General features: G+C 44.4%; 1 protein-coding gene across 1 annotated transcript; it reads left to right on the top strand.

Annotated features, from left to right (window-relative positions):
• Positions 1 to 2,215: 2,215 nt before the first annotated feature.
• LOC146176986 (uncharacterized) lies at positions 2,216 to 15,657 on the top strand. The gene is made up of 4 exons (XM_084581436.1): positions 2,216 to 2,278; positions 3,412 to 3,707; positions 12,329 to 12,611; positions 15,400 to 15,657. The coding sequence occupies exons 1-4, from the start codon at positions 2,216 to 2,218 to the stop codon at positions 15,631 to 15,633; spliced, it is 876 nt and encodes a 291-aa protein (XP_084437562.1). The 3' UTR covers positions 15,634 to 15,657.
• Positions 15,658 to 27,468: the final 11,811 nt, after the last annotated feature.

Below are 27,468 nucleotides of genomic sequence, written 5' to 3'. Positions count from 1 at the left end.
AGGGACAACGACGGCGGTGACGACGATTCAAAACGTAGGAACGGACGCCAAAGAGCTGCGCTCTATAAACTAAACAAGTCAAACCAAGAGCTAGTCAACACAACCACGGCCGCTCGATCGAAGCGGACTAGGTGCGGCCTGCTGCGGCGCGATAACGTCAGTAGGCAAGCGTGTTCTTAAGAAGTTTATAGTTGCGGTCGCTCTTTCCCCTGAGGGCGCCACTGTTCCTGGAGACGAGGGGAATGGCGCAGCCGAGATCGCGGTCTCTGAGCATAGTGAACTACATAGCTCTGATAGCGCGGTTCGCTTCCTGCGAGAACGCGTTTCCCTGTGTCTGCGTGGTCAATGCCAGCTTTATCGTGTGCGCATGCGCGAGCACGTTTGCGTTGTGACGGGACGCTTTTGTTTATTGTGTTGTGCTCAGCTCAGGCTTTTTGCTGTGTGCATGCGTTGCGGTTAGACTCACGCAGCGGCGAATTACCGCGCAACTGATGTGTGCCCCTCTGCAACACACAAGCGAGACAAACCCTATTGTAAAATATCATCCGCTCCCCGGCGACCTGTAGCATCGGGAAGCGCGGCCCAAGTCAATTTCACGCCAAGGGAAATCGAAAAAAAAAGTCAAGCGGTAGCCTTGAAACAGGTCTCTGGTACGACATTTATATTTTACAGCAAATGACTACAAAAACAATGCAAACGTGGGGCTCCTGATCCCGACTGCAGTCCCGACAGTGTTTATAGATATCCCGAATACAAGCGGGGGGGGGGGGGGGGGCAATACTGAGGTATTCTCCATCTACCTTTATTCCTAACTTCTCCCATTACAATTCTCTCAATAACTACCCTAATGAAGCTGTGAATAGTACTGAGGACATCGTGTCTCCTTCCCTAACGCCATTCTTTACAGGAATTTAGTCACCTTTTTATGCAGAACTATGGTTGCTGTTCAGCCACTATATAATATTCCGGCACTTTGACGTACGCCTCCTCTGCACCCTCACTCGCAATGCGTGCATGACCGCCGAGGTTTCTACTGAGTCAAATGCTTTTTCGTTATGAATGCTATGTATATACAATACAGCTATATTACGAGCTATATACTATTTGACAAGAAAACCTACACCTGGGCCGGCTTGCACGATAAAGTCCGAGCTAAGTCCAGACTTAAATGGTGTCTTTAGAAAGACCAAGCTTATTTAAGACGGCTCGTGTTCCAAACGTCGAACGCTTCGGGTTCATGTTCACCAGAGTGGCTTCCCAGAACGGCCTCAGCAACCACTTGGGGCATTTTTCCTCGTAACACAATCTTAAGCCGCAAAAAGCAATGGCACGGGTTTTACACAACGCAAAATTGACGGAATGTGTACATCTTATAGCAGAGACAGTGCCAGCGCATCCCTGTATTTCCCTAATTTCTCTACTTAGACACCTGGCGTCCTTGCGTCTTAACCAAGACAGCACTAGAGTCGTAATCATACAAGCGACTTATTCAAGTCAGGACTGAAGCCCAGTCTTGACTCCAGTCTTAAGCGGCCATGCTAGTGGCTTATTCTTTAGACTCCAGTTAAGTCTGGACTTAGCTAAGACAGTCTTAAGATTGTTTTGTGCAAGCGGGCCCTGGTTCTTGCCGCTCCGGTAAACCTCGATAACACTGTACAAGCCCGTCCTTCAGTACGGCATATGCCTCATTCGGCCTCCTTGACAGCCCATTTCATGCCTTCTAGTTCCCCAACAGCATTGCTAAACTAGCTTCATTAGCTAAGGTTATAGCGTTAAACGTCGCCAGGGTCAGTTTCCAATGGCGGCCCCAACGACGTCACTGGTCTGACTCCTGCCGAGGTCAGTTGCTCCGCAGCTGCTGGTGACTGACGGCCGGGGTTTTATGGAGCTTATGATAGGAGGTTGCGGCCAATTACTGCATCAGGGTGGCCAAATTCTGTTCTGGTGAGGGAGTGCGTTGGCGATGGGGTTAGCCGGCATCAAGTCGCACTCCAAACCTGTTTATGCAATTCCACCAACACGAGGATTTTTTTTTTCTTTGATCAGGTAGAAAATTGCGCGGCACAGGTATTTTATTCACGGTCTTCTTGCATGCGATGCGGATGTACTACGTCTACACCACCGCTGTAAAATCAAAACAGCAAATGGCCACCTGTGTTACTGCAGAACCTCTTTAATAAATTCGCTGAGTATTAAATTACCTTCGTAAATCAAAATGTACAAATTAGTCCCGCTGAATAAACACGGCTGTAGCCTTCAGTCGAAGCGCAAGAGTCAAGTAGGCGTGATTACTTTCCTGCATGGTGGCTCTTTAATTTGTTTTAGTTTTAAGCATTATTTTAGCTTCAGTGGTCCTTTCAATTTATCTTTTTGCACCTTTTAAATCTTTCGTTAGATTGATGAATATGTTGAAAAAAATTTTCTGCTTAATTCATAATAAACGATATCTGAAATTCAGCCAAAATTAGTTTACCCTTTCTCGTCGCTGTCCTTGCTCGTCTCAAGTTAGCAAGATTTCCTGACTCATCAGATCCTCTTCATGAAATCTTGACTGAAATGCATGAGTGCCGAGTAGTGCATGCGATTGCCTGAATTTCATGAATTATGGAATAAAAATGCTGCTAAATTTCTAAATCTCATTCAGAACAGTCACTGATTCAACAGCGCATGATATCTTTGCCTGCAACTATTCGGCGCAGCAAAGAAATGGAGCACAAATAAAATACCATTGGAAATGCCGTTAGGATCATAGCTAATACACTGAAATGCTTACTGAATCTACATCACAGATAGAAGATGTAATCAGTAGATGAGAATGAAATTTCAAGTTTTCTGAGATAAATGTACATTTAATTTTATTGTTCAGCTCTACAAATGCTTTCTGCCCCGTTTTGCTGCATGCACTACCGAAAATCATATTTATTTTTTGAATATCGGAACTAACCTTTCGAAGTATCGGGCGCTATAACCCCAAATCGTAGTATATAAATTAGGCATAAACGCAAAACATAACAAAGTGTACGTGCACTTGAAATTGAGAAATAGCATTATCGGAAATGGGATCCAAACCAGGAAAAATATTGCTAAAGAGGACTTTTCTGTTCCATTGTTAGCTTGTATTCCTTAAGCCTTTTACAGTAAGATATGTTGTCAATTTTTGGAAGGATGTATCGAACCCCTTTGCCAGAATTCATTTATTGTTTTCCAGGTAGTCCGTAACGCCGGCACCAAAGAGAATAATTTCTCAATTCATAGTTCATACTTTCTGCATCAGAAAGCTGCGCAGTTAGCTAGATTGCTGGAGGCTGCCCGAATATTTTGAGTAAATCAACTGCCTTTCGCAATCATGATTAAGTAATGAGCGCTGTATAAGCATTCCATAATGTAGTCAATATAATGTTTCAACATTAGAAAATCAGAAAGATTTATTGCACACCCATCTTTGTGTGGAATTACTCCCCCTATTTTCCTCCTTATAAACAGTGTAGGCCTACTGTTTTTGTCAGAAATAATCACCTTAGCGTTGAATTGCGAGTGAAAAACGTCGTCATTTATTTTTTTTTGAAAGGTGTTGTAACGAATGTGAACCTTACAAAAGTGGCTCAAGACTATATTTATTCTCTAAATATGACTGGAAAGAATATCCAAAGCTGGAATTTAACAAAAGAATACAAGTACTGGACTGAAAAGCACAATAAGAGCAATGAGTAAGTATAGTCGCGCGGATAATGCGTTATTAATTGGCGAAATACTGCACAGGTGTTTGCCACAAACACACCTTTGTTTTATTTATTTTTTAATTTATTGTTATAATTTTAGATTATTTATTGTTTATTATTATTTATTTTAAATTTACGCTTTTGGTAGACCTGTGTGAAAAGCATTCTGCTCTTTTTAAGCCCTACACCTGTACGCAAACTGATAAAGCCGTCGTTGTTTACCATGGTTGAGCTTGAGCACGAGCATGATTTCCTGACAACTGAGCTCCTCCATTTGAATCCTCGTTCTCCTATTGAAGCCGAGGATTTCAAGCCTTGGGCAGCGCCTTAAATTAGGGATGAATAAATAGACTATCAACCGTTCAGAAAAGAATATGGTTAATATTTTGCTTATTTTGAAGCAAAAACTTCAGTACGCTAGCCAGTTTGAGGCGTCGGGCATGCACGATTTTCACCTTGAGGGAGATTTAGAGGTCGAATCTTTTTGACAAGCCCAGTTGTCGACATGTTTAAAGGTCACTATCACAGTCAAGGTCAATATCACGTAAGATGCCGTCGGGTATACACGGTTTTCATATTGGTGGAGATTTGTAGCACAAGAGCACAGATTGTTTGGCGAGTTGGTGCATTGCAGACACGTTCTAGCGCATATGAACAACACGAGCGCTATCTCTCTCGTCCTTGTTCATATGCGCTAGAACGTGTCTGCAATAGCACAAGCTTCTGTGTTAAGTCTGATGATCACCTTGTGACTGGGGAAGCCACGCAGGCAACCAAGTGGTCCGTAACTACTGTCAAGGTCAAGGTCACGAGGTGTGGTAGTCGTCAAGTGACTGTGTCAGTCATGTAGGCCACCCAGTGCCCGTGACCACTTTCAAGGTCAAGGTCACTTAAGGTGATGTCGAGTATGGCCGGTTTTTACCTGGAGAGAGATGTAGAGGTCAAACTTTTGTATTAAGCCTGGTGGTTGCTTTGTAACTACGGGGCATAGTCACTGTCACCCGTTAATAATTAGAAGGATCATTAACGATGTGCCCTTAACGGTGCGCACACTACCAGACACCATTCGAGTGAGTGAGGGTAGCTGTTCTGATCGCAAAGGAGATGCCCTCGACTTGAGCGGGAAGCTCAGCCGGAATTCAACTGCCTTGTAGTGACAGAGGCGGTGGCCGCTTGGTTCCCAGCTTTCGCTGGTTCAAGTTAGAAAGAACCAAACAAAACAAACTTTATACACAGCAAGAGATGATACTGAGGAATACACAAGACCACTTAAAATGCACAGACGAGATGTTCACAAAAGCAATGCTAAGCATGCAATTACAGAGGTATTCAATAGCACAGAGGCCTACAATACAAAACAATACTCGAGAGAGCCAAATGAACAAACGTCAATTGTTCAGTGGGCACTGTTGCAGTCCGACGCCTCGAAAGTCATGATGTGGCCGCCATGCAAGTCGAGCGCCGCTCCTTCGCAGGTACGTGGGCTTGCGAACAGCGGGTGATCCCAAGGGAGTCCAGCTAAAGCACTTGCGAACATGCCACAATCAGTGACTGACTAACCTACACGCCAAGACTAGCGTGCACAGACACTTAGCTTCGCTTGTTGAAGCTTTCCTTTTTCCTCTCATCGAGCCGCGCGTCGTCATTGGTCATATGCTGTCGAACGTTCTGGAGACAGCTGGCATTTTCCGGAGTGATGAATCACCGTGATCGCCCGGTGATGAGAAAGACGGTGATGCCAACGCGTACAAGGCTACGCGCTCTCACAAGCGGGGAAGGAGACTTTTCGTGAACGTCGTATATGCTTCGATGGGGCGCTAAGCGGGCTTCGCGCAAGCCTTCAACAGGCACAAGAAAATTGTCGTCAGTCCCACAGATGCGAAATCAGAGGACTCCAAACCCGCACCCCCACCCGGTGCTGGCTCTGGGTCGGAGTCTCATAACCCCCCATCTATCGTTTCCGTTCCTAATCATGGCAGGACGGCTTAACTCGCGTTCCTCTCCTCCCAAAGCTCACAATTCCATAACCGTAACGCAGTGGAACTGTAGAGGCTTTAAGGCTCGGCAGAAACGCGCGAACCTGCGTCTCTACCTCGAAACATTCGAGGCTTTGCCCGCCGTGGTCGCCCTCCAAGAGCCAGGAGCGGCAGCCAAGTTGACTAATTACGCGACGTTCCAGCATGACCCTTTGTCGTGTCTCCTCGTGCACAAATCATACACAGCCACCGAAATTGACCTCGATCTCAACATACCCTATTCATACATGATGGTGAGGATCCTCCCTCTTAGGCGATCGGATCCTGCCCTGCACGTGCTTAACGTATACTGCTCCCCGAAAATAAAGCGAGTGACCTTCGCGGGCCTCTTTAGCCGTGCGCTTAAAGAGGCGGGTCGTGATCCCCTGCTGATTGTGGGTGACTTCAACGCCCCTAGCCAGCTATGGGGCTATCGTAAGGAGGAAGTGCGTGGACGCATGCTGGCAGAACTGGCGTCCACATTGGGCCTCACCCTCCACACCGACCCAGCATTTCCCACCCGCGTAGGCAACTCGGTGACCCGAGACACATGCCCGGACCTCACCTTCACTCGCAACATAAGACACGCAGACTGGATCAACACCGAGGAGACCCTCGGTAGCGACCACTGTATTCTCAACACAACCGTTTACACACGCCCCCTGAAGCGCCCCACAACGAAAGCCCGCATCACCGATTGGACTACCTTTCGCCAAAATTTCCCAACAGAAACTAACACGAACATCACAGAGCAGGGCTACACGACCTGGTCCCAGTCAGTCATGGCGCACCTTCACTCCCATGAGAAACAAATACAGCTCACAGAGGTAGTTACGGAAGTGGACAACCACCTCCTGCATCTCTGGGAAGCACGCCGTGGCCTCACGCGCCGCTGGAAGCGTCAGAAACACAACAAGAAGCTGAAAGCTCGCATTGCGGATCTCACCAGGCAGGCAGCAGAGTACGCGGCCCAACTCGCTGACTCTAACTGGGTGGACCGTTGCAACACGGCGGCGAGGCAAATGTCGAGCCGCAACACGTGGCGGCTCTTCCGAGCCCTCATCAATCCAACACAGACACGCACGGAAACGCAAAAACACCTACACAAAGCCATGCACTCATTCCAAGGAAACACAATGCAGCTGGCAGTGGCGCTACGCGATCGCTACCTGTGCACAATTCAGGACCCCCGTGGATCGGCCTATTCCTATGCAGGCAGGGAAAACTCGGAGTTGGATAACCCATTCCGGCTCCACGATCTGCGGGCCAGTCTGGCCAAAATGAAGAAGGGCACTGCGCCAGGCAGGGACAAGGTCACCGTTAAACTTCTGGCGAACCTCCCTGACACGGCGCACCAGTGCCTTCTTGACTATATCAATGCAATCTGGACAGGGGAAACGCCCCTTCCCATTGAATGGAAGACGGCTCTCGTCACCTTTATTCCCAAAGCTGGGAAACCAGTCGACACGGACAACCTCCGACCCATCTCTCTCACCTCGTGTGTGGGCAAATTGATGGAGACGATGGTGCGGGATCGGCTGTCTGAGTACCTTGAACAACACAACACTTTCGCGGACACCATGTTCGGATTTCGCCCACACAGATCCGCACAGGATGTCCTGCTTCAACTCGACCGCGAAATACTGAACCCCATCACATGCACAAGAAACGACAAAATCGTCCTCGCCCTGGATCTCAAAGGGGCATTCGACAATGTAACACACCAGGTCATACTCACGCACTTGAGTCGAACTCACTGCGGCACGAACACTTTCAACTACATCAAACAATTTCTCACAGACAGACTGTCTTATATCCGAATACAGGATCAAGAACACGGACCTTTTTTGCTCGGCACGAGGGGCACTCCGCAAGGCGCAGTGCTGTCCCCTCTGCTATTCAACGTTGCAATGATGCGCTTGCCTGCTCTGTTGGGTGCGGTCGAAGGTGTGCAGCACGCGCTGTACGCCGACGACATCACCCTCTGGACCACGCAAGGGCGTCTGGGGGACATGGAGACAAGCCTGCAAACGGCTGCTAGCATAGTGGACCGCTATGCCCGCAGCTGTGGTCTCCAATGCTCACCGCAGAAATCTGAATTCGTGCATCTGCGCCCCTCGCGCTCATGCTCGACTCAAATCAATCTCACCTTGCAAAGCGGTCCCATTCAAGAATCTAAGGAAATCAGAGTTCTTGGGCTCTTTATACACAACCAGAGACGATGCGACACAATACTCGCCAAGCTCCGGCAGGTGGCGGACCAGGTGGGCCGCATGGTCCGCCGGGTTTCCAACAAGCGCGGTGGGTTACGATGCAAGGACGCCTTGCGGCTGGCGAACGCATTCGTGACCAGTCGAATCTTGTATTCGACTCCCTACCTCCACCTGCGGAAACAGGAGGATACTCTCGAAGTTATCCTCCGTAAAATCATGAAACGAGCACTGGACCTCCCGGTCTCCACCTCTACCAGCCGTCTCATGGCGCTGGGTGTGGTGAATACTTTCAAGGAGCTTCGGGAGGCCCATCTCACCAATCAGTACACGCGTCTAACAAAGACAGAGTCGGGTCGCCGTCTTCTTGCCCGACTTCACATCCAACACACCCAACTCACAGAGGAGAGATGTCGCATTCCCGAAAAATGGAGACGCGCCCTCCATGTGCGGCCTCTCCCCGCCAACATGTCCAAGGAGGACCATAATGGTCGGCGCCTGGCGCGGGCGGAAGCCTTGGACCGCCATTATGGAAGCAAACCAGGAGTTTTCTACGTGGATGTCTCCGGCCCAAACCCTAGGGGTTGGTACACAGCCGCGGTCATCCACAAGGGCAAAACAGTAGATGGCCTTACGTTCAAGGCCCAGTCACCAACACACGCAGAAGAGGTTGCCATCGCCCTCGCAGCCTCTGACTCCTCCTCCAAATACATCATAACCGACTCGCGAGGGGCTTGTCGGAACGTCCAGCAAGGGTGGACTGCTCCTCTAGCTTACCGCATATACAAAAATTGCAGTCGAGATTCGGATCCCGCGTACCGATCTCTCGTTTGGGCTCCAGGTCACCAAGGTCTCCAAGGGAATGAGGCAGCCGACGCCGCCGCCCGCGCGCTTTCTCTCCGGGCATTTCCCACGGGACCCGACGCGGACCGGGATTTTGATTTCAGCCCAGTGTACAAATTTAAAGAAATATGTGAATATTACAGATCTACGCACCAAACTCTTCCCACCCCGTGCAAAGGGCTGGGGAAGGCTAACGAGCGGGTGCTCCTGCGCCTGCTCACCAATACAATGTTGTGCCCGGCTATTCTAAAACATTTTGATCCGCAATTCGACGGGCTGTGCTCGCACTGTGGGGAGGTGTCTGACATCTACCACATGGTGTGGGCCTGCCAAAAAACCCCATCTTTGCCCCCTATCCCCAACCCCACCCGAGAGAACTGGGAGGCGACCCTGTCCGGCTGCTGCACCCTAGAGGCCCAAAAGGTCTTAACGCAGCGCGCCCGGGCTGCGGCAAACGCCAATGGAGTGCCTGTCTAGGCATCCCACCTAGTGTACATACCTATATGTATTATAATAATAAATGTTTTCACCACCACCTGCGCCGGCTTGATAAAAATGTGCGCCAATTTCGTGACAGTCACGCAGGCCAGCAAGTTGCCCCTGACCACTGTCAAGGTTAAGGTCGCTAACCAGCTGGTCGTCATGGGATTTTTGGGCCTAGTCACGCAGGTCATCAAGTGGCCCGTGACGACTGTCAAGGTCAAGGTCACATGAGGAGACGTCAGTGTGATGTGGAAGTAGAGGTCGCTAGAAGGGCGATACACGTGTATATAGGAATCCCTGGCTCCTGGTTAGGATACAACACTGCGCGAGACGGAGGAGGACAAACACCCTGCTGTAGTTGCGTGCCGGAACACGACGGCGCGTCGGAATAGGGCCCTGACAAGGCACCGTACCGAAAAGACCGATGTATAACGGGCTTTACATTTGGAGGGGAGCGCACAGTGTGTTTAATCCAAGCTTGACAATGAGCGTAGCTATGTGCACGAAGCTTTTTCTTTCCTCGGGGGTTAACGAAAGGTAAACCACTTGCAAATATTTTTACTTTCAATTCCCTTATCACACCTAGATTACCAAGCCCGACGCGGCCTGTATTTATTTTGCTTTTCAGATCATTTTTGTCTCCCTTTCTCATTTGAAATACAAAACTCGGATGGGTTGAATATCGTATAAATACTTTATCTAAGCACGCATTACAAAGTAGTCATAAAGTCCACAATATTGTCACTAGTGTCAATGAATTAGGTGAGCGTTGTAAACTCAGAATTTTTTTTCCATCTTTGCTTCATGTCCTCGCTTTATCTTCTGCACAATTGTGTTTCAGTTTCACTAAAGATGACAAGTTCAACAAACGTTTGGAGTTTTAGTTGGGTACTATGTAAAACGGTGTAGTCTGGGCGTTCTGACACTCGAAAGCTTGAGACAGATTACGCATATGGAAAGGCATAATGAGCTCAGAAATCTTTGTAAGCGGCATAATGTGATCATAGCTTTATTTTATTCTGATGTCTTCAAAAATACTCCGAGAAGCCCACGGCTATTTATAAGAGTACAAGCATCATAGAATAAAAGTGTGGTTTACTCTATATCGGTTGACCTAACATTGCATCGCAAACTTGTGTGCTATTAACAGATGGGCACTCATTTCCTTAATTTTGAGTAGTTTTGTTACCGATATTCCTAATCACACAAGTCTGAAGGCAAATACTTATTAATGAAGTAGCTTGACTATGTCATGTCGATGTTAGGGATGAAAGAAAAGGTTGGAGTAGTAGGATTTACAATCGCAGACAGTAAATGTTAGCGGCGGAATCAACGCATGAATTTCAATAAGAGAGATATTTGCCTATGTTCTGGGAAGATGATATGCTTAACATCCACAAGTGCCTACAGTTTTTGCCAGTGACGTGGATGATATTAGAATCGTCATACCTAAAATGGCATGCTTCGAGTACATATTTGTTTTGCAAGACAGGCAGTGGATGTCAGCATTGAACGGCTGCATTTTAACGATTAGCAACTCTCATATTTCAATTAACAGTAGGGGCGTTTTATTATTTCCATATAATATTTATTGAGCTCTGAGAGATTTGATGAATTTCACTAAATCCGCAGTGAAAGCAAACCCATTGTCTATTATAACACGACTCGAAAACCTGTAATTCTCTTACTGCCCGTTCAATTGTTGAAACCAGTTCTTTAAACTCGTTTCGTTCGAATGAGACACTTTTTAGTGTCTCGTTATTTTTTTTAAATACACCAGTGAATAGCTCAAACACCTATCGATGTTGACAGTGCTATTTGCCTGTGCATAATTACAACGCTCTGAAAAAAATTACGATGTGGTCGAGGGTAATCGTAGATTTCGCAAATTATTATTATTATTTATACATCAGAATAATAAAGGACTCGTCACCAACATTGCATTGCAGAAAATGATATCGCGTTGATCATTTCACTTTGGTACACGCACACTACTTGTTTTAGATAATATGCAGCGCATCAGCGATGAAAGGAATATTGAGCCTAACAAATTTGCCACTTATGAATTTATTTCATTCCTTTGACTGGAACCTCTGCAGTCTCTCTTCACCAGTTTTCGTTGAGTCTCCACGGACATTCCATCACAATAAGTTCAGTAGCCGAGTTTTTGAACAATACTGCAAAGAAAGTGCACAAGCTGCCAGTGCTTGAATGAATCTTGATCTATTTTGCCGTTAAAGTCTCAAGAAGTGGACTTGTTGTTTAAATGTACAAGGAGTGAACGTGAACGATATACGTGGGAGATGCAGTTGTGCGGTGGGCTTTCTAGTTTCTGTCTATGTGGTGCATGTTGTAAGCTTGGACGATATGAGGGGTGGGCTGAGATGATTGTGCCGCGAATATTTATTGTTAGCTAGACATCTCCTTGGGAATGAAAAGTTGTGCAAGTATGATGTACTGGGAGTAGAAGAGGAAGTTGCGGCTGAGTGTTGAAGAGGAGGTGTGTGTTGAGTTTCATATTATAGTTGGAAGGGAACATGATTGGTTCAAATACGTCCAATTCAAGTTTATGCGCGAAGCTTGAATTTTAGCAGTAATAATATTTGTTCCCTCGAGTTGCTAGCTAAACATTCATTTTCGAAACATGCTAGCAGATCCAAAACGTCAAACAAAAGGCCAAATACAAGCGCATTAAGCAAGCTGTTCTTTTGGTCATACATTCGAAACAATTATGTTTTCAAGGGAAAAACTCTATGTTATATATTTTGGAGGATACATTTTACTCACGTGGTTAGTTTAACACTGTAATAGTTACAGCTCTCTTATGCTCCGACCATACGCCGCGCTTAAAATGTTGGAATATTTTTTTTCTGTATTTTACTAATACAATGTAATACTCAGTCGATGAAATTGGTCTTCTGTGCTAGCACTCAGCTTACGCACGCTGTCTGATTGGCCTGCCGGAACCTCGTCCTCTCGAATTTCAGTTATATATGTCCTATATAATTGCACTTATATTAACCGTGAGTAACTTATATACATCTCTTTCTTTTTACAGGCACCCAATTGTGGCCAAGGGAGACAAAATGAGGTGTAATAACATCTTCAATAATAATGAAAATATGCCAAAAGCTGCTATGGCAGTCTATGTCTGGCACTTCCAGCAGAGCATTCGAAGCCCTTTTAACACATTTTTAAAAGTTAACGTTCCTCTCATTCCACGACGCGAAGCCCGAAATACAAGTTTGACGCTGGACCTAAATGGTGCTACAACAATTATAAGGGCAGCCAATGGTTTCAAGCAAAGAATAAAAAAAGAAATGTTTGTGATGACAATGCAGGTAGGAACCTATGAAGTTTATTATACAAAAACTTTTTTTTGAGCGCAATAGCTGGAGGTATAGTTACCACCGGCTGTGTATGTTTTTTTTTCTTTCAAACAAGCATACGATATCAGCAAAACATTATCACTGACATCGAATCAGTCTATGCCGGAAAATATGCATCTGCAAGCGTGTTTCATGTTGAAGACATGTTTCGGTGCTCGGGAAGATTAGAGTAATATATAGATAAGCAACATGCTAGTTGAACGTTATTTGACTTGAATTCTTTAGATATATTTTGCCCCTTACAAAAGCAGGTGTCTGTGCTATGCTGGCAAGGCATTTTGAAGTAAGAACAAATCAAGCACTTATCAGCACACGTTGTCCTCTGAAACGAGACAATTCATATAGGCACAAGCTTTTTCACGTTACCGTCAGTTCATGTACCACATATGTATTGTTGCTTTTATTTTGAGAACAAGGTATTTCCTAAAAACGGACTTACAAAAATATACTGTCAATATATTAGGTAAAATTCAGCAGCTGAGTTCCAACCCAAAGAAATACTATGAACATTTCAAACATTTGTAAGTATAGCTACAGTATTACCTTTAATTTAAACACGAAATAATTTTAAAGAAATGCATAAAGCAATACAAGACAAGAGTAATGAAAACTGTATACAGCAATATTATTGGACGAGAACATTATCAGCTTATTCCGCAGCGTTTTAGTACGCTCAGGGAGAGGCAGGACAGCAAATATGACGCGTAAGTAGCATATCTAATGATACTTTTGAATCTCAGCATGGTGTTCTCCAGAATCTCTCGAAGTGCACTTAAATAATTGTCCCGCGGCCTATATCCCCCATAGACACACGTGAGTCATACGCAACTAGGGCTACAAATAAATAGAAAAGTCGTTTGGTTGCACCTGCAGCCCCGCCAAGCAATGCTCGCGCGCTGTGTGCTATAAATATATGTACTGGAGCCAATAGTGGCATAGATTCAGGGTCCAAGCAATTAGCTAATTGTTATGACAGAAACGAGAAAGTGAAGTGGGGATAACGGGGTTTAGTGCGCAATGTATGATATTTCATAACAGCGTCAGTGAATGAGGGCGAAGTATTGACTACTCATGTCATCACTACAACCAATCTTATGGTTACAGGTTATATTATTAGTAAGAAAGCACTGATACGCTCCGAAACACCGGTTAAGATTCTCGCCCTATCGCCATTCTGCCTTCGCTCTGATTGCCAAATCTGGTTCGTAAGCCAACTACAGTGGAGACCCGCGTCAACAATTCTAACTTAGCCGGGTACTGTGGCTTAAAGGCGCGGCCCTTCCTAATAGCTCTTGGAACTTTGCCTGCCAACAGAGATTATTGTAGCCTATCAACGAGAAGTGACTGATGATGACCTCTAGTCAGTCCTTAAAAAACATCGATGCGGAAAGCGAAGTATATCGTTCGGAACAGGAACTCGAGTTCCGAAAAGGATAGTCTTAAGAACTGAGCCACTACGGCGGCTGCTTTCTTTTGTTATAATCATGTTTACGCAGGGTAAAGTTTTGCCGTCTGCCGCGTCGTCTCCGACACCGAAGCTAAAAGTTAGACCGGCGGTCTTTCGCAGAGGTCATGAATTAACCATCGCCATTTTATGCGACGCCTACATGCGCCACATGTGCAGATGAAACAGCAACACACCAGGGTCAGAGCAGAAGGGTACAGATTTGGTCGAATAGGTGTTATGTCATCTTGAAAGTAGCAGCGTGAAAACAAGGACGTCAAATGGGGGCAATACATAAGTTGTCCTGTAAGAGGTTATTATCCCCTTTCGACTGTTTATTTTCCACAATACTATTTTCAAGGTGGCAGGCCCATAGGTCAGACCGTGTGTGTCGGTTAATTACCGTGTAGCAACAGTAATTAAACGAGAATAAAAATACAACGAAAATAGAGCTGTAACCGGTATAACCGAGATAACCCATGGCAGAGTTTCTTTGCTTATAAATCCCATGTTCGAGAGCAACATTTAAGCATTTTCTTTCTATTAGCGTAACATATAAGTCACATTTTAACCCAATATGTTTTTTTTAATCATGAGTGGGTGAATACAGGTGCAGGCCGTCCCAATACACGGCTTAAAAAATAGGTACGTTTTGTGAGCTTGCCTATTGTGCCACAGAAGTAACGTAATCGCTCTAGAGGCATGTAAACGAACAGCTATTGTGCGATGGATAAATAATGCACCTGAGTTTCGTCTATCGCAATCACATTTTGTCAAACACATAAAAACAGCAGCAACCCAAATTCTGTGAAGAATTGGTAAGGATTGGTAACATGCTTTGAGGACAAACCATCATTTTTCTCGGATCCCTGCACTCTTACCTTCTCAAGCCCTCAATTTTACCTTGTTATAATGCTTAATAAAAGTTTACCTACTAGATCTCACTCCCTAGCTCAACATACTTTCCCTCGTGGGTAGTTCCCATTCTCGAAATAACAATTATCAGTTCAGTTCAGGCGTTCAGTCGCGTCCGACTCTTCGTGACCCTATGGACCATGTCACGCCACGCTTTCCGGTCTCTCACTATCTTCTTAACAATAACAATTATACCCCCCCCCCCCAAAAAAAAAAGACAAGTAACGTGCTCATAGCGCGCCAAAGGAGTATTTAGGAGGCAATCGATTCATCATGGATGTCCTGACTTTCAGATTATTTTATTTCATTAAAATGTGTCCAGATGAAGCGTTATTTGTATTGTGTCATCAGAGATCATTCTGTGTGTTTGTTTTTTTTCAGTCGTGCACATTCTCTGTCAATGCCACTTTTGACGGCTGGTTTGCATACAACATTACGAAGCAGGCACTAAATTCCAGTGGATATCACTCCGTTGGTGTTGGAGCTCTGGCCAACAGAACAATAAGGCTAGTAAACACTAGCGATCACACATTGTATTTTACGCTAACAGGGCAATACAAACAAGTTTTATTTTATAAAGACGAGAGCACATTCAAAGACATCTTGGTAAAATAATAAAATACTTTTGCCCTTTCCGTATACTGTGATCTCTGATGTCTGCTGAAACAGATGCTGACGCTGACATTTTTGCATAATCTGGAAGTTCTTTTTTACACAATTATCTCTTTATAATAATGGCCAGGTATCAACGAAGAACCGGCATACGCATGAAAACCCCTGTGTTGGCTGCCACAACAAGACTTCGGAACCTCCTCTCAGCATTACTCAAATATGAATGATACGGCATATAACGTCTGCTGATACTAGTACACCCGGAAAATTAGCTCCAAATTAGCCAATTGGTTACGTTTCGTAACCAATTGGATTGTCGGGGAAGGTAAGCACAGCAGGTGGTGGCAGAAAATTAGGTGGGTGGATGAGATTAAGGAATTTCAAGAGATCAAGTGAATGCAGCTAGCACAGGACCGGTATCTTTAGAGGAAAATGTGAGAGGCCTTTGCACTGCTGTGAGTATAGTCCGGCTAATGTTGATAATGATGCGTTAACTGGTAACAGAGCTGGGCCTCATAAATAGGTGGCTTGCTCGATATAACGTGGTAAATGCTGTCACGAAGCCGACAGGAGCTGATTATCTCGTTGCTAACTTATATTTGGCAGGCGGGATATAAAGATAGAAAGATAAACAGAAAAAAAAATAAATGCAAGGAGTTTAACTTGGCGATTTCTTTTGAGATAATCTTTCATGGGAAGGAGAACAAAGATGAATAAATTAACGGAAGGCACTTAAGCTGCAACCTAATGGTACGACGCGATAGCCCAGGCTACCATCTCACATATAAAGCAACATCTTAAAGAAACGGCATGAACATGCCTATGTGACCTAGCAGTAACGCGAACGCGAGGGTCCTGGCAGGCCGACTCTCATATCACTGCATCATAAAATGAGACACCCGATTTGGCAGCTCCTGCTAAATGTAACGTGAAGCAATTCTATCTCCAGTCAGTGCACGGCCATGGTAGCCGACAGGTGCTGCTTGCCCGAGACGTGCTCGCGAGGTTTCAGTCACAATGCTGACGCTGATTTTTTTTCTGACTGAGGTATATAACTCTCTCTCGTTAAAGCACCGCAGTGGGGGTGGAGTGGTTAAGGTATCGGACTACTGTGCCTGTGTATGCGGGTTTGATCCCGATCCCTGGCATCTGAGTTTTGACGGAGGTTAAACGGAGTGGCATCCGTGTGCTCTACGATGTCAGTGCACGTTAAAGAATCCCAGGTTGCCGAAATTTTCGGACTCCACCACTACGGCTCCTCTCGTAGCATGAGTCGTTTGGGATCATAAACCCTACAAAAAATACAAATCATCTTTCGTGTTGAAGGAAGAAAAGAGTGACAAAGAAATTAGTTTTTCTTTTTTCTATGAACCGATAGAATAAAATGAAAGAACGCACACTTGATGTTTATAGCCCAGAACACAACCACGAGATTATAAGAGATCAGGAGTAACTTACCTATTTTCCATTGTATTGAAGGATTTTACCAAGGCTCAAGAATTGTCGCTCGTCTAGGAAAAGGAGAGTCCAATCGGCGGATTGTAGCAGCCAGAAGAGCACGCTCTCGCTTAAACTGAGTGCAGTCACAAAGTGCGTTCGCAATAATTTTCTCATACCGGCTTTCCTCACATGCTAGAGAGTCTGCCATTGCGATGAGGTGAGAGTAGACGTTAGTAAGGACCACTTCATGGATCACTGCCTTGTCGTGGCGGAGGGGCTTGCGAAACTCGATGAAGTCGTGAGCAATGCTGTGTAGGGCCACCCAAGATAGACAGGTCACGGCAGAGAGTTCTGACAAAATGTGATTCACTGGAGAAGGTAATGACAAACCACTCCAGTAATTCCTGCCAAGAAAACGCTATGACCAGTGACAATATCATTAATGATATGGCGCCGGAAGATGAGCCCCTAGGATGGAAGGTGTCCCACATGTTACTGGGGATGAACAAAGGGCGATTCCAAGTAGCTCCAGGACGAATGAAGCGGCTGGGCTAAAGCCAAAGGGCGCTCAGTTGTGGATGTGTCGGGAAGCGACCGGAAAGTCCGATGTTGCAAGACGATATAACACATAGCAACATGGAATGTAAGATCTATGACGCAAGGTAAACTGGATGTCGTCAAGCGAGAAATGGACAGATTGAACATTAATATCTGGGGTATCAGCGAGCTCAAGTGGACCGGAATGGGAGAACTTAACTCCGGCGACCATTATGACTTTTACTGTGGGCACGAATCCAAGAGAAGGAATGGGGTTGCTCTCATAGTAAACAGAAGAATGGGCAAAGCAGTGCTAGGGTACAACCACAAAAACGAGCGAATGATTTCACTTCGGATCCAAGGTCACCCTTTCAACATAACAGTTATCCAAGTCTATGCACCGACCACTACTGCTGAAGAAGCTGACTTTGAGAGATTTTATGCGGACCTACAATGCCTTTTAGACCGCACCCCACCATCAGTCGTCGTTTTTCTCATAGGAGACTGGAATGCTAAGGTCGGCAGTAAAGAAATATCCGGAATTATAGGCAAGTTCGGTCTTGGCGAGCCAAATGAAGCTGGGCAGAGGATAGTAGAATTTTGTCAAGAAAACAACCTGACCATAGCGAATACTCATTTTCAACAGCACAAGAGGCGCCTGTACACATGGACTTCACCGGACGGTCTGTACAGGAATCAGGTCTATTATATTCTTTGCCGGTAGAGACGGAGAAGCGCTATACAAGCAGTAAAAACAAGGCCTGGGGCCGATTGTGGCACCGATCATCAGCTTCTTGTTGCCAAAATTAAGCTTCGATTGAGGAAAACGCAGAAAACTAGAAGGCCTTTCAGGTATGATCTGGATCAAATTCCATTAAAATATGCTGTGGAAGTGAGGAATCAATTTCAAGAATTAGATCTAGAAGACAAAGAGCCCGAAGAGATGTGGACTGATGTTCGTGATATAATACAAGAAGTTGCTACTAAGGTAGTTCCAAGGCAAAAGAAATGCAAGAAAGCGAACTGGTTATCTGAAGAGGCTTTGCAAATAGCTGAGGTAAGGAGGATGGCAAAAGTTATGGGGGAAAGAGAAAGATACAAGGTTCTCAATGCGGATTTTCCGAAAATAGCAAGGAGAGATAAGAATGCCTTCCTGAACATACAGTGCCAAGCAGTTGAGGACAACAGCCAATTAAGGAACACAAGAGCTCTGTATAAGACAATCAAAGATATCAAAGGAAGCTTTTGTGCTAAGATGGGCGTGATAAAGGACAAACGAGGCAAGGACCTCACTGAAGCCTCAGAGATAAAGAGGTGGCAGGAATACACATAAGCACTATACAAGAAGGACCCGAATGGGCAAACCCAACATAAGACGGTTGTGATTACTGATCTCGAGCCGGGCATCCTGAAGAGTGAAGTTGAATGGGCCTCAGCCAGCCTTGCTAAGAACAAAGCTAGCGGAATTGATGGCATTCCAGCTGAGTTGCTTCAAAACCTCAACCATGACGCTGTTAACATTCTGCATACATTATGTCAGAATATTTAGACAACCCTGCAGTGGCCACAGGATTGGAGGAGGTAAGTTTACATCCCAATTCCAAGGAAAGGCAGTGCCAAAGATTGTTCCAACTACCGTACGATCGCGCTTATTTCGCATGCTAGCAAGGTGATGTTGAAAATCCTCCAAGGTAGGCTGCAGCAGTATGTGGTTCGAGAGCTTCCGGACGTGCAAGCTGGGTTTCGCAAGGCCAGAGAAACTAGAGACCAAATTGCCAACCTTCGCTTTATCATGGAAAAATCAAGAGAGTTCCAGAAACCCATCTACTTCTGCTTTATTGATTATGCGTAAGCGTTTGACTGCGTAGATCACAGCATACTGTGGCAAGCTGTCCAAGAGATGAGAGTTCCAATTCACCTCATCTATCTTCTCAGGAACCTGTATGAAGGGCAAGAGGCCACAATCAGAACTGGGCATGGTCTTACTGATTGGTTTACGATCGAAAAAGGAGTGAGGCAAGGCTGCATACTATCGCCCTGCCTATTTAACCTATATGCAGAGTGCATCATGAGGAAGGCCGGTCTGGACGAGTCTTCAGCTGGAGTGAAGATTGCTGGAAAACGTATCAACAACCTTAGATATGCGGATGATACCACTTTAATGGCAGAAAGTGAAGTGGAACTTAAGACTTCTGATGCGCGTACAAGAAGAGAGTGAGAAGTTTGGGCTTAAACTGAACATTAAAAATACAAAGATCATGGCGGCTTGCGCTATCAAGTCTTGGAGCATCAATGGCCAAGAAGTGGAAGCTGTGACAGAGTTTCTGTTCTTGGGCTCCAAGATTACCTCGGAAAGAGACTGCAGCCATGAAATTAGGAGACGCCTGCTTCTGGGAAAGAAAGCAATGGTTAGCCTTGACCGCCTAGTAAAGAGCAGAAACATTAGTCTGCCAACCAAGATCCGTATAACTCGTGCTATGGTCTTTCCAGTTGTGATGTATGGATGCGAGAGTTGGACTGTGAAAAAGACTGACCGCCGAAGAATTGACGCGTTTGAAATGTGGTTCTGGCGAAGACTCTTGAGAATTCCTTGGACTGCCAGAAGATCAAATCAGTCGATATTGTCGACCATAAACCCTGACTGCTCATTGGAGGGACAAATTCTAAAGTTAAAGCTCAGCTACTTTGGTTATCTGATGAGAAGAGAGCAGTCGCTGGAGAAAGATTTGATGTTGGGAAAGGTTGAGGGTCGCCGGAGAAGGGGTAGGCAGCGAACGCGATGGTTAGATGGCATCCTCGAGGCACTGCAGATGAGGTTATGTGATGTTAGGAAGATAGTGAGAGACCGGAAAGCGTGGCGTGACATGGTCCATAGGGTCACGAAGAGTCGGACACGACTGAACGACTGAACTGAACTGAAAGGACCGCTACCAGCCACAGGCGACTCAGGTGAGTAGCATGACAGCAGGGGAGGTCGAAGTGTCTTTGCGATTGAGGTAAGGCGCCAAATTCGTGCGAACGGGATGTCCAAACTCCAGGGGTAGACCAGAGCTGTATAGTCCCATTTAGGGAAATCATTAGAAATTCCCTTGCTAAATCGACTGTTGTGAGTGACATCTGTACAATGTTACTGCAGATCTAAAAAGGAGGTTTCTCAAATTGAAATCGGTACGCCTTGATAAGCACGCGCTTGGAGGGTAAATAATCTACAGCTCTATTTTCGCAGATCTTGATGCTGACATCTCCATACTAGTATAATTATCTTCAGCCCGCCGCGAGGTGGGTATCTTTTTTGGGCTCGCGCGCGAACTGAGGATGGTACAGAAGATGATGTTGATTGATGAATAACTATAGTTTTGTTAATCCGGTTGAAAAGAAATGGCATGTAAAATGATCTGCCATTGCCATCGGCAGTACGGTGAGTGGTCAAAATAAGCCCAGAGAGTTTGTGGCGAAGGGGAAATGGGTGGCTTTAACGGTAGAAGCATCAACTTGCTGCTGCACCAGATCATCTTGCGCGTCGAGCTCAGCAAACTATTCTAGGGCCACGATTTATATAATGCAGGGAGAGCACCCGATGGTTTTCATAGCCTTTCTATTCACGGCTTGCAGATGATCCCAAGGAGTTCTTGTTAAGTGCTGTGTGTTGAAAAGCTGAATTAAGTTGCACAACCACTCTTATTATTTGCGCATCGCGAGAGTAAGGTGCCACACGTTTAGGTACAAAAAGCTCTATATCGCCTGCTTTTCAGTAATACAGGCATTTAACGTTCCTGTCTGCTTAAATACCAATCAATAATTTTTAATATCGATCATTATTTAACTTACGCTACGCTATTTAAGACGAATTGGCGTTGCAACAAGTTTATTTGTTCCCAGCCATTAGCGACTGACATGAATGTTGTTCTGCGCACAAAACGCTACAGGCTGACAGCTGTGACATTTTGTAGGGAAAGATTGAGGTTTAAAAATGCCGAGAATTCTTTCTCGAAGGTGTTTTGAGCATCAAAATACGTCGATGTTTCTGCAGCCGGTGTGGTTCCAGTTTTTTCAAACTTGAAGAGCTTCGATCAAAGGTCAATGTTCTCTCGATGTTCACAAAGAATGTCAATGCCTCGGACCGCGTCGCGAAAACAACAGTTGTAGCACCATGAAGTTGGTATCATAAGTAAATGCATTTAATACACTCTTGGTGTGCATTCCCCCAAATTCGTGATAAGGATTTATCCAGCTGTACGAAATAGAGGGTTTTCCGCAGTCAAAATACTTTCTTGGGGTCGGGGGCGAATGACCTGCTGATGACTGAGCAATCAGCTCCGATATCAAGTATAGAAGTCGCTGTGCGAACCTCAGCATCAACTTTAAGTTCATGTTTTCTGTGACCTTGTGATGCACATCTCATCAATTAATACTTCTGTTCTGGGGTTAGGCAGCTTCGGGTTCGTAGTTCTTTTTGTGGCTTGAAGTGGCAGTGCCAGTTTGATATTCGGGCGCTTTGTCAATGATATATTCGTATGAAGCGTGTGTGCAATCGTTGCTCCGGCGCAATTTGTGGTTCTCGGCGAAGGATCTTCGTTATATGGTTAGGAACCAAACTTGCCTGCGAAGGCGGCGATCTTCGATTTTCAACAATATTATCGATGTTGGCTTCATACGGAGGTTTGCTGGAATGGTTTCTGCGCTATCATACTTTGTCGACAGCGGAGGAATTTCATTATATTGTTGAGCCAACATTGCAACGAAAGGTTGCTGTCCTCAGTTTGTCCTACGGTGATGCGCGCACAGTCATCTTCGTAGGAAAGTGTCCCTTCCCTTTAGTCGCTGGCCAAGACCTCTTCGGACGGCGCTGATAGCGAAGTCGTGATTGCTGATTCTTATGTATATGAGTGGAAAACAATTTGGCCGGGTTTATCATAGCTGAATCAGAACACGTGGTAGTTCGTGGTTCTCTAAAATACACATTTTCTGGAGCTTTAGGGTCACTCTTAGGAATTAAGAGCGGAGGCTGGTGAGCAGAGTCTATGAATCAATGATTGGAAAAGTAGTTGGCTTCGCTTGTGTTTTTGAAAAGTCAAGCTACTTAATGAAGTGGTTGTAGTTGTCGGGGTTCTAGTGCAGTGGCCATCAGTGTTGGAGTACCAAATACCTGCCACGTGTTTGTCAAATTCAATCCATACGAGAGGCCGCTTGAAGTTGTAGAGAAAGCTGCAGTCATTGTAGTTTTTGTGATGTACTGCCCAAATAAGTTCTGCGAAGTCACAGGTTTCCGCCGCCGTTTGTAGTGCGACAGCAATGGCTTGTACAAAGGCGGTTGTACTGACGACTGCAGATTTTGCGAATCCAATATATGGATTACGTATCTAACATTTGGCCACAAGTTTCAAAGGGTTTCTCAGAATGGGGAGAAAAAAATGCCTCTTTCAGACCACGCATAAACGAAATTCACTTTCTTTTCATTGCTATAGGTTATTATCACAACTTGGCTACTGAGCTTATTGTAATGGAATGTCTGTGGAGACTCAAGGAAAACTAGTGAAGAGAGACTGCAGAGGTTCCAGTCAAAGAAATGAAATAAATTGATAAATAGCAAATTTGTTAGGCTTCATATTCCTTTCATCGCTGAAGTCCTCCATATTTTCTAAAACAAACAGTATGCGTGTACCAAAGTGAAATGGTCAACGCGATGTCAATTTCCGCGATGCATTGTTGATAACATCCTCTTTAATATTCTATGCTGTAAATAATAATTTGCGAAATCTACGATTGCCCTCGACCACATCATAATTTTTTTAAAGCGTTGTAGTTGTGCGCAGGCAAAGAACACTGTCAGCATGGGTAGGTGTTTGAGTTATTCACTACCGTATTTAAAAAAAAACGAGACGCTGTTACGAGCTCAAAGAGCAGGTTGCAACAGTTTAACGGGCTGTAAGAGAATAAAGGTCTTTCGATTCATGATATATTAGACAATGGGTTTACTTTCACTGCAGATTTAGTGAAATTCATCAACACTCTCAGAGCTCAATAAATATTATATGGAAATAACAAAACGGCCCTGGCATTGCTTGAAATATGAGAGTTGCTAATAGTTAAAATGCCCCAGTTCAATGCCGACAACCACTGCCTGGCCTTGCAAAACGAAAATGTACTCGAAGCATGCCATGCTAGGTATGACGATTCTCATATCATCCACGTCACTGGCAAAAACTGCAGGCACTTGTGGATGTTAAGCATATCAACTTCCAAGAAATTAGGCAAATATCTCTCTTATTGACATTCATGCGCTGATTCCGTGACTAACTTTCTTTGCATAGCATCGGCATGACAAAGGCAAGCTACTTCATTAATAAGTCTTCACCTTCATTCTTGTATGATTAGGAATATCGGTAACAACACTACTCAAAATCAAGGAAACGAGTGCCAATCTGTTAATAAAACACAAGCTAGCGGTGCTATGTTAGGTCAACCGATATAGAATATACCGCACTTCTATTCTGTGATATTTTTACCTTTACAAATAACCGTGGACTTCTCAGAGTATATTCTGATGACATCAAAATAAAATAAAGCTCCGATCACATTATGCGGATTACAAAGATTTCTGAGCTCATAATGCCTTTCCATATGTGCAATCCATCTCAAGCTTTCGAGTGTGTGAACGTCAGAGTGCAACGTTTTACATAGTACCCAACAAGAACTACAAACTTTTGGTAAACTTGGCATCCTTAGTAGAACTTAAGGACAAAATTGTGCAGAACATGAAGCGGGGACATGAAACAAAGATCAAAACAAAAGTCTGAGTTTACAACGCTTACCTAATTGATTGACACTAGTGACAATATTTTTGACTTTATAGGTACTTTTTAATGCGTGCACAAATAAAATATTCATAAGATATTCAACCCATCCGATTTGTGTATTTTAAACAAGAAAGAGAGACAAAAAAGAGCTGGAAGACAATATAAATACAGGCCGCGTCCGGCTGGGTAATCTAAATGTGAGAAGAGAATTGAAAGTAAAAAACTTAGCAGGTGGTTTACCTTTCGTTAACCCTCTAGAAGAGGGAGAGCTTTATGTACATAGCTACGCTCATTTTCAAGCTTGGATTAAACACACTGTGCGCTCCTCCAAATGTAAAGCCCGTTATACATTGGTCTTTTCGGTACGCCGCCTTGTCAGGGCTTTATTCCGACGCGCCTTCGCGTTCCAGCGCGCTACTATAGCTGGGTGTTCGTCATCCAGTGTTGTATCCTAACCAGGCGCCGGGGACTCCTATTTACACATGTACCGCCGTTCTAGCGCCCTCTGCTTCCACATTCCACTGACATCTCCTTATGTGACCTTGGCCTTGACAGTCGTCTCGGCCCACTTGATGGCAAACGTGACTATACCCCAAAATCACATGACGACCAGCAGGTTACGTTACCTTAACCTTGACAGTGGTCATGGGCAACTTGCTGGCCTGCGTTGCTATGCCCCGAAGTCACGTGGCGACTACAAGGTTTAATACAAAAGGTTGATCGCTACATCTCTCTCAAGGTGAAAACCGGGCATGCCCGACATCCCCTTAAGTGACCTTGACCTTGTAAGTGATCACGGGCCACTGGGTGGGCTACATGACTGCCACAGTCACTTGGCGGTTACCACGCCTCATGACATTGACCTTGACAGTGGTCACGGACCACTTGGTTTCCCGCGTGGCTTCCCCTGGCAATAAGGTGACCACCAAGTAACACAGAGGCTTGACCTATAAATCTCCCCCAAGATAAAAACGGTGTATACGCGACGGCATCTCACGTGATATTGACCTTGAAACATGTCGACAAGAAGGCTTATAAAAGAAATTCGGCCTCTAAATCTCCCTCATGATGAAAATTGTGCATGCCCGTTGGCTCAAGCTACCTAGCGTACAGAAGCTTTTGCTTCAGAATAAGCAGAGCGGAAGTCTTCAATTTAACCATTTTCTTTTCTCAATCGTTGATAGCCGATTTATTCATCCCTCTGTGATTAAGGCGCTGTCCAAGGCTTGAAATCGTCGGCTTCAATAGGAGAACGAGGATTCAAATGGAGGAGCTCAGTTGTCAGGAAATTATGCTCATGCTCAACCAAGGTAAACAACGATGGATTTATCAGTTTGCGTAGAGGTATAGTGTTTAAAAAGAGCAGGATGTTTTTCACGCAGGTCTGCCATAAAGTCAATAAAAAGTAATAAACTAAAATATTTAAAAGATTAAAATAAAAAATAAATAAAATAAATGTGTGTTTGTGGCAAACACCTGTGCAGTATTTCGCCGTTTAATGACGCATTAGCTGCGCGAACATACTTAATCGTTGTTCTTATTGTGCTTTTCAGTCCAGTATTTGTATTCCTTTGCTAAACTCCAGCTCTGGATAGTCCTTGCAATCATATTTAGAGAATAAATATAGTTTTGAGCCACTTTTGTAAGGTGCATAGTCGTTACATTTCGAAAAAAAAAATAGGTGTGGACGTTTTTCATTCGAAATTTTTCTGGCAAAACAGTAGGCCATTGATGTTTCAGTACATATAAGTCAATTTCTACACTGTTTATAAGGAGGAAAATGGTGGGAGGAATTCCGCACAAAGATGGGTGTGCAATAAATATTTCTGATTTTTTAATGATGAAACAATAAATTAACTACATTATGGAATGCTTATACAGTTCTTTTTACTTAATCATGAGTACGAAAGGCATTTGCTTTACTCAACATCATTGCGCAGCCTACAGCAATCTACCTAACTGCGCAGCTTTCTCATGCAGAAAGTATGATCTATGAATTGAGAAATTATTGTCTTTGCTACCGGCGTTATTGACTACCTTGAAAAAAATAAATCGAATTCTGGCAAAGGGGTTCGATGTCTCCTTCCAAAAAGTGACAACATATCTTACTGTAAAAGGCTTCAGAATTACAAGCTCACAATGGCACAGAAGACTCCTATTTAGTATTATTTTTCCTAGTTTGGATCCCATTTCCGATAATGATATTTCTCTATTTCAAGTGCACACACATTTTGTTGTTTTGTGATTAGGCTTACTTGATATGCTACGATTTGGGGTTAGAACTTCCGATACTCCAATTAGCTAGCTTGCATAAAAGTACAAGTGAAATCTGTAATTTGGATTTACAAGGGTATTTTAATTTCTGCTCCAATTATTTGCTGCGTCGTAATTGTTGCAAGCAAAGATAACATGCGTATTTGAATCGAAGACTGTTGTGAAAGAGAGGGAAATATTTATTACCATTTTTGATTCCATAATCAATGAAATTCAGACAATCTCATGCACTACTCTGCACTCATGGAGTTCAGTCATGATTTTATGCACAGGATATGATCAGTCAGGAAATCTTGCATAACTGAGAGGGGAGAGAACCGCGACGAGAAAGGGTTAACTAAATTGGGCAGCATTTCAGATATTATTTATACATGAATTCAGCAGGAAAATTGTTTTTAACACATTCATCAGTGCAACGAAAATTTTTAAGGTACGAAAATATACATTGATAACACCATTCAAGCTAAAATAATGCGTCAAACTAAAAAAAAATTAAGACCTGCCTAATCACGCCTACTAGAGTCTAGTGCTCGGAATGAAGGTCACAGCCTTGTTTATTCAGGGGGAGTAATATACATTCTTTTACGAAGGTATTTCAAAGCTCAGTGAGTTTATTTAAGTGGTTCTGCAGTATATAAAGTGGTCATTTGCTGTTTGGTTTTACAGCTGTAGCATAGCGGTAGAACATCCGCCTCGCATGCAAGACAACCGTGAATCAAATGCTGGTGCCGCGAAATTCTCCACCGGATCAAAAAAAGAAAACCGTGTGTTGATGGAATTGCATAAACAG

The sequence above is a fragment of the Amblyomma maculatum genome, chromosome 10 (genome assembly GCF_055883805.1).
Source record: "Amblyomma maculatum isolate TAMU_Amacu chromosome 10, ASM5588380v1, whole genome shotgun sequence".
Classification (NCBI taxonomy): domain Eukaryota; kingdom Metazoa; phylum Arthropoda; class Arachnida; order Ixodida; family Ixodidae; genus Amblyomma; species Amblyomma maculatum.
Note: the sequence above shows the minus strand (reverse complement) of the source record. Positions and strands in the feature narration are given on the sequence as shown.

Excerpts from the sequence above, each read along its gene's own strand:
- LOC146176986 (XM_084581436.1), top strand. The coding sequence starts at position 2,216 with ATGTACAAATTAGTCCCGCTGAATAAACACGGCTGTAGCCTTCAGTCG. Across the intron at positions 2,279-3,411 it reads AGTCGAAGCGCAAGAGTCAA|AAAATCAGAAAGATTTATTG; the intron begins GTAGGCGTGATT and ends TTTCAACATTAG. Across the intron at positions 12,612-15,399 it reads TGTTTGTGATGACAATGCAG|TCGTGCACATTCTCTGTCAA; the intron begins GTAGGAACCTAT and ends GTTTTTTTTCAG.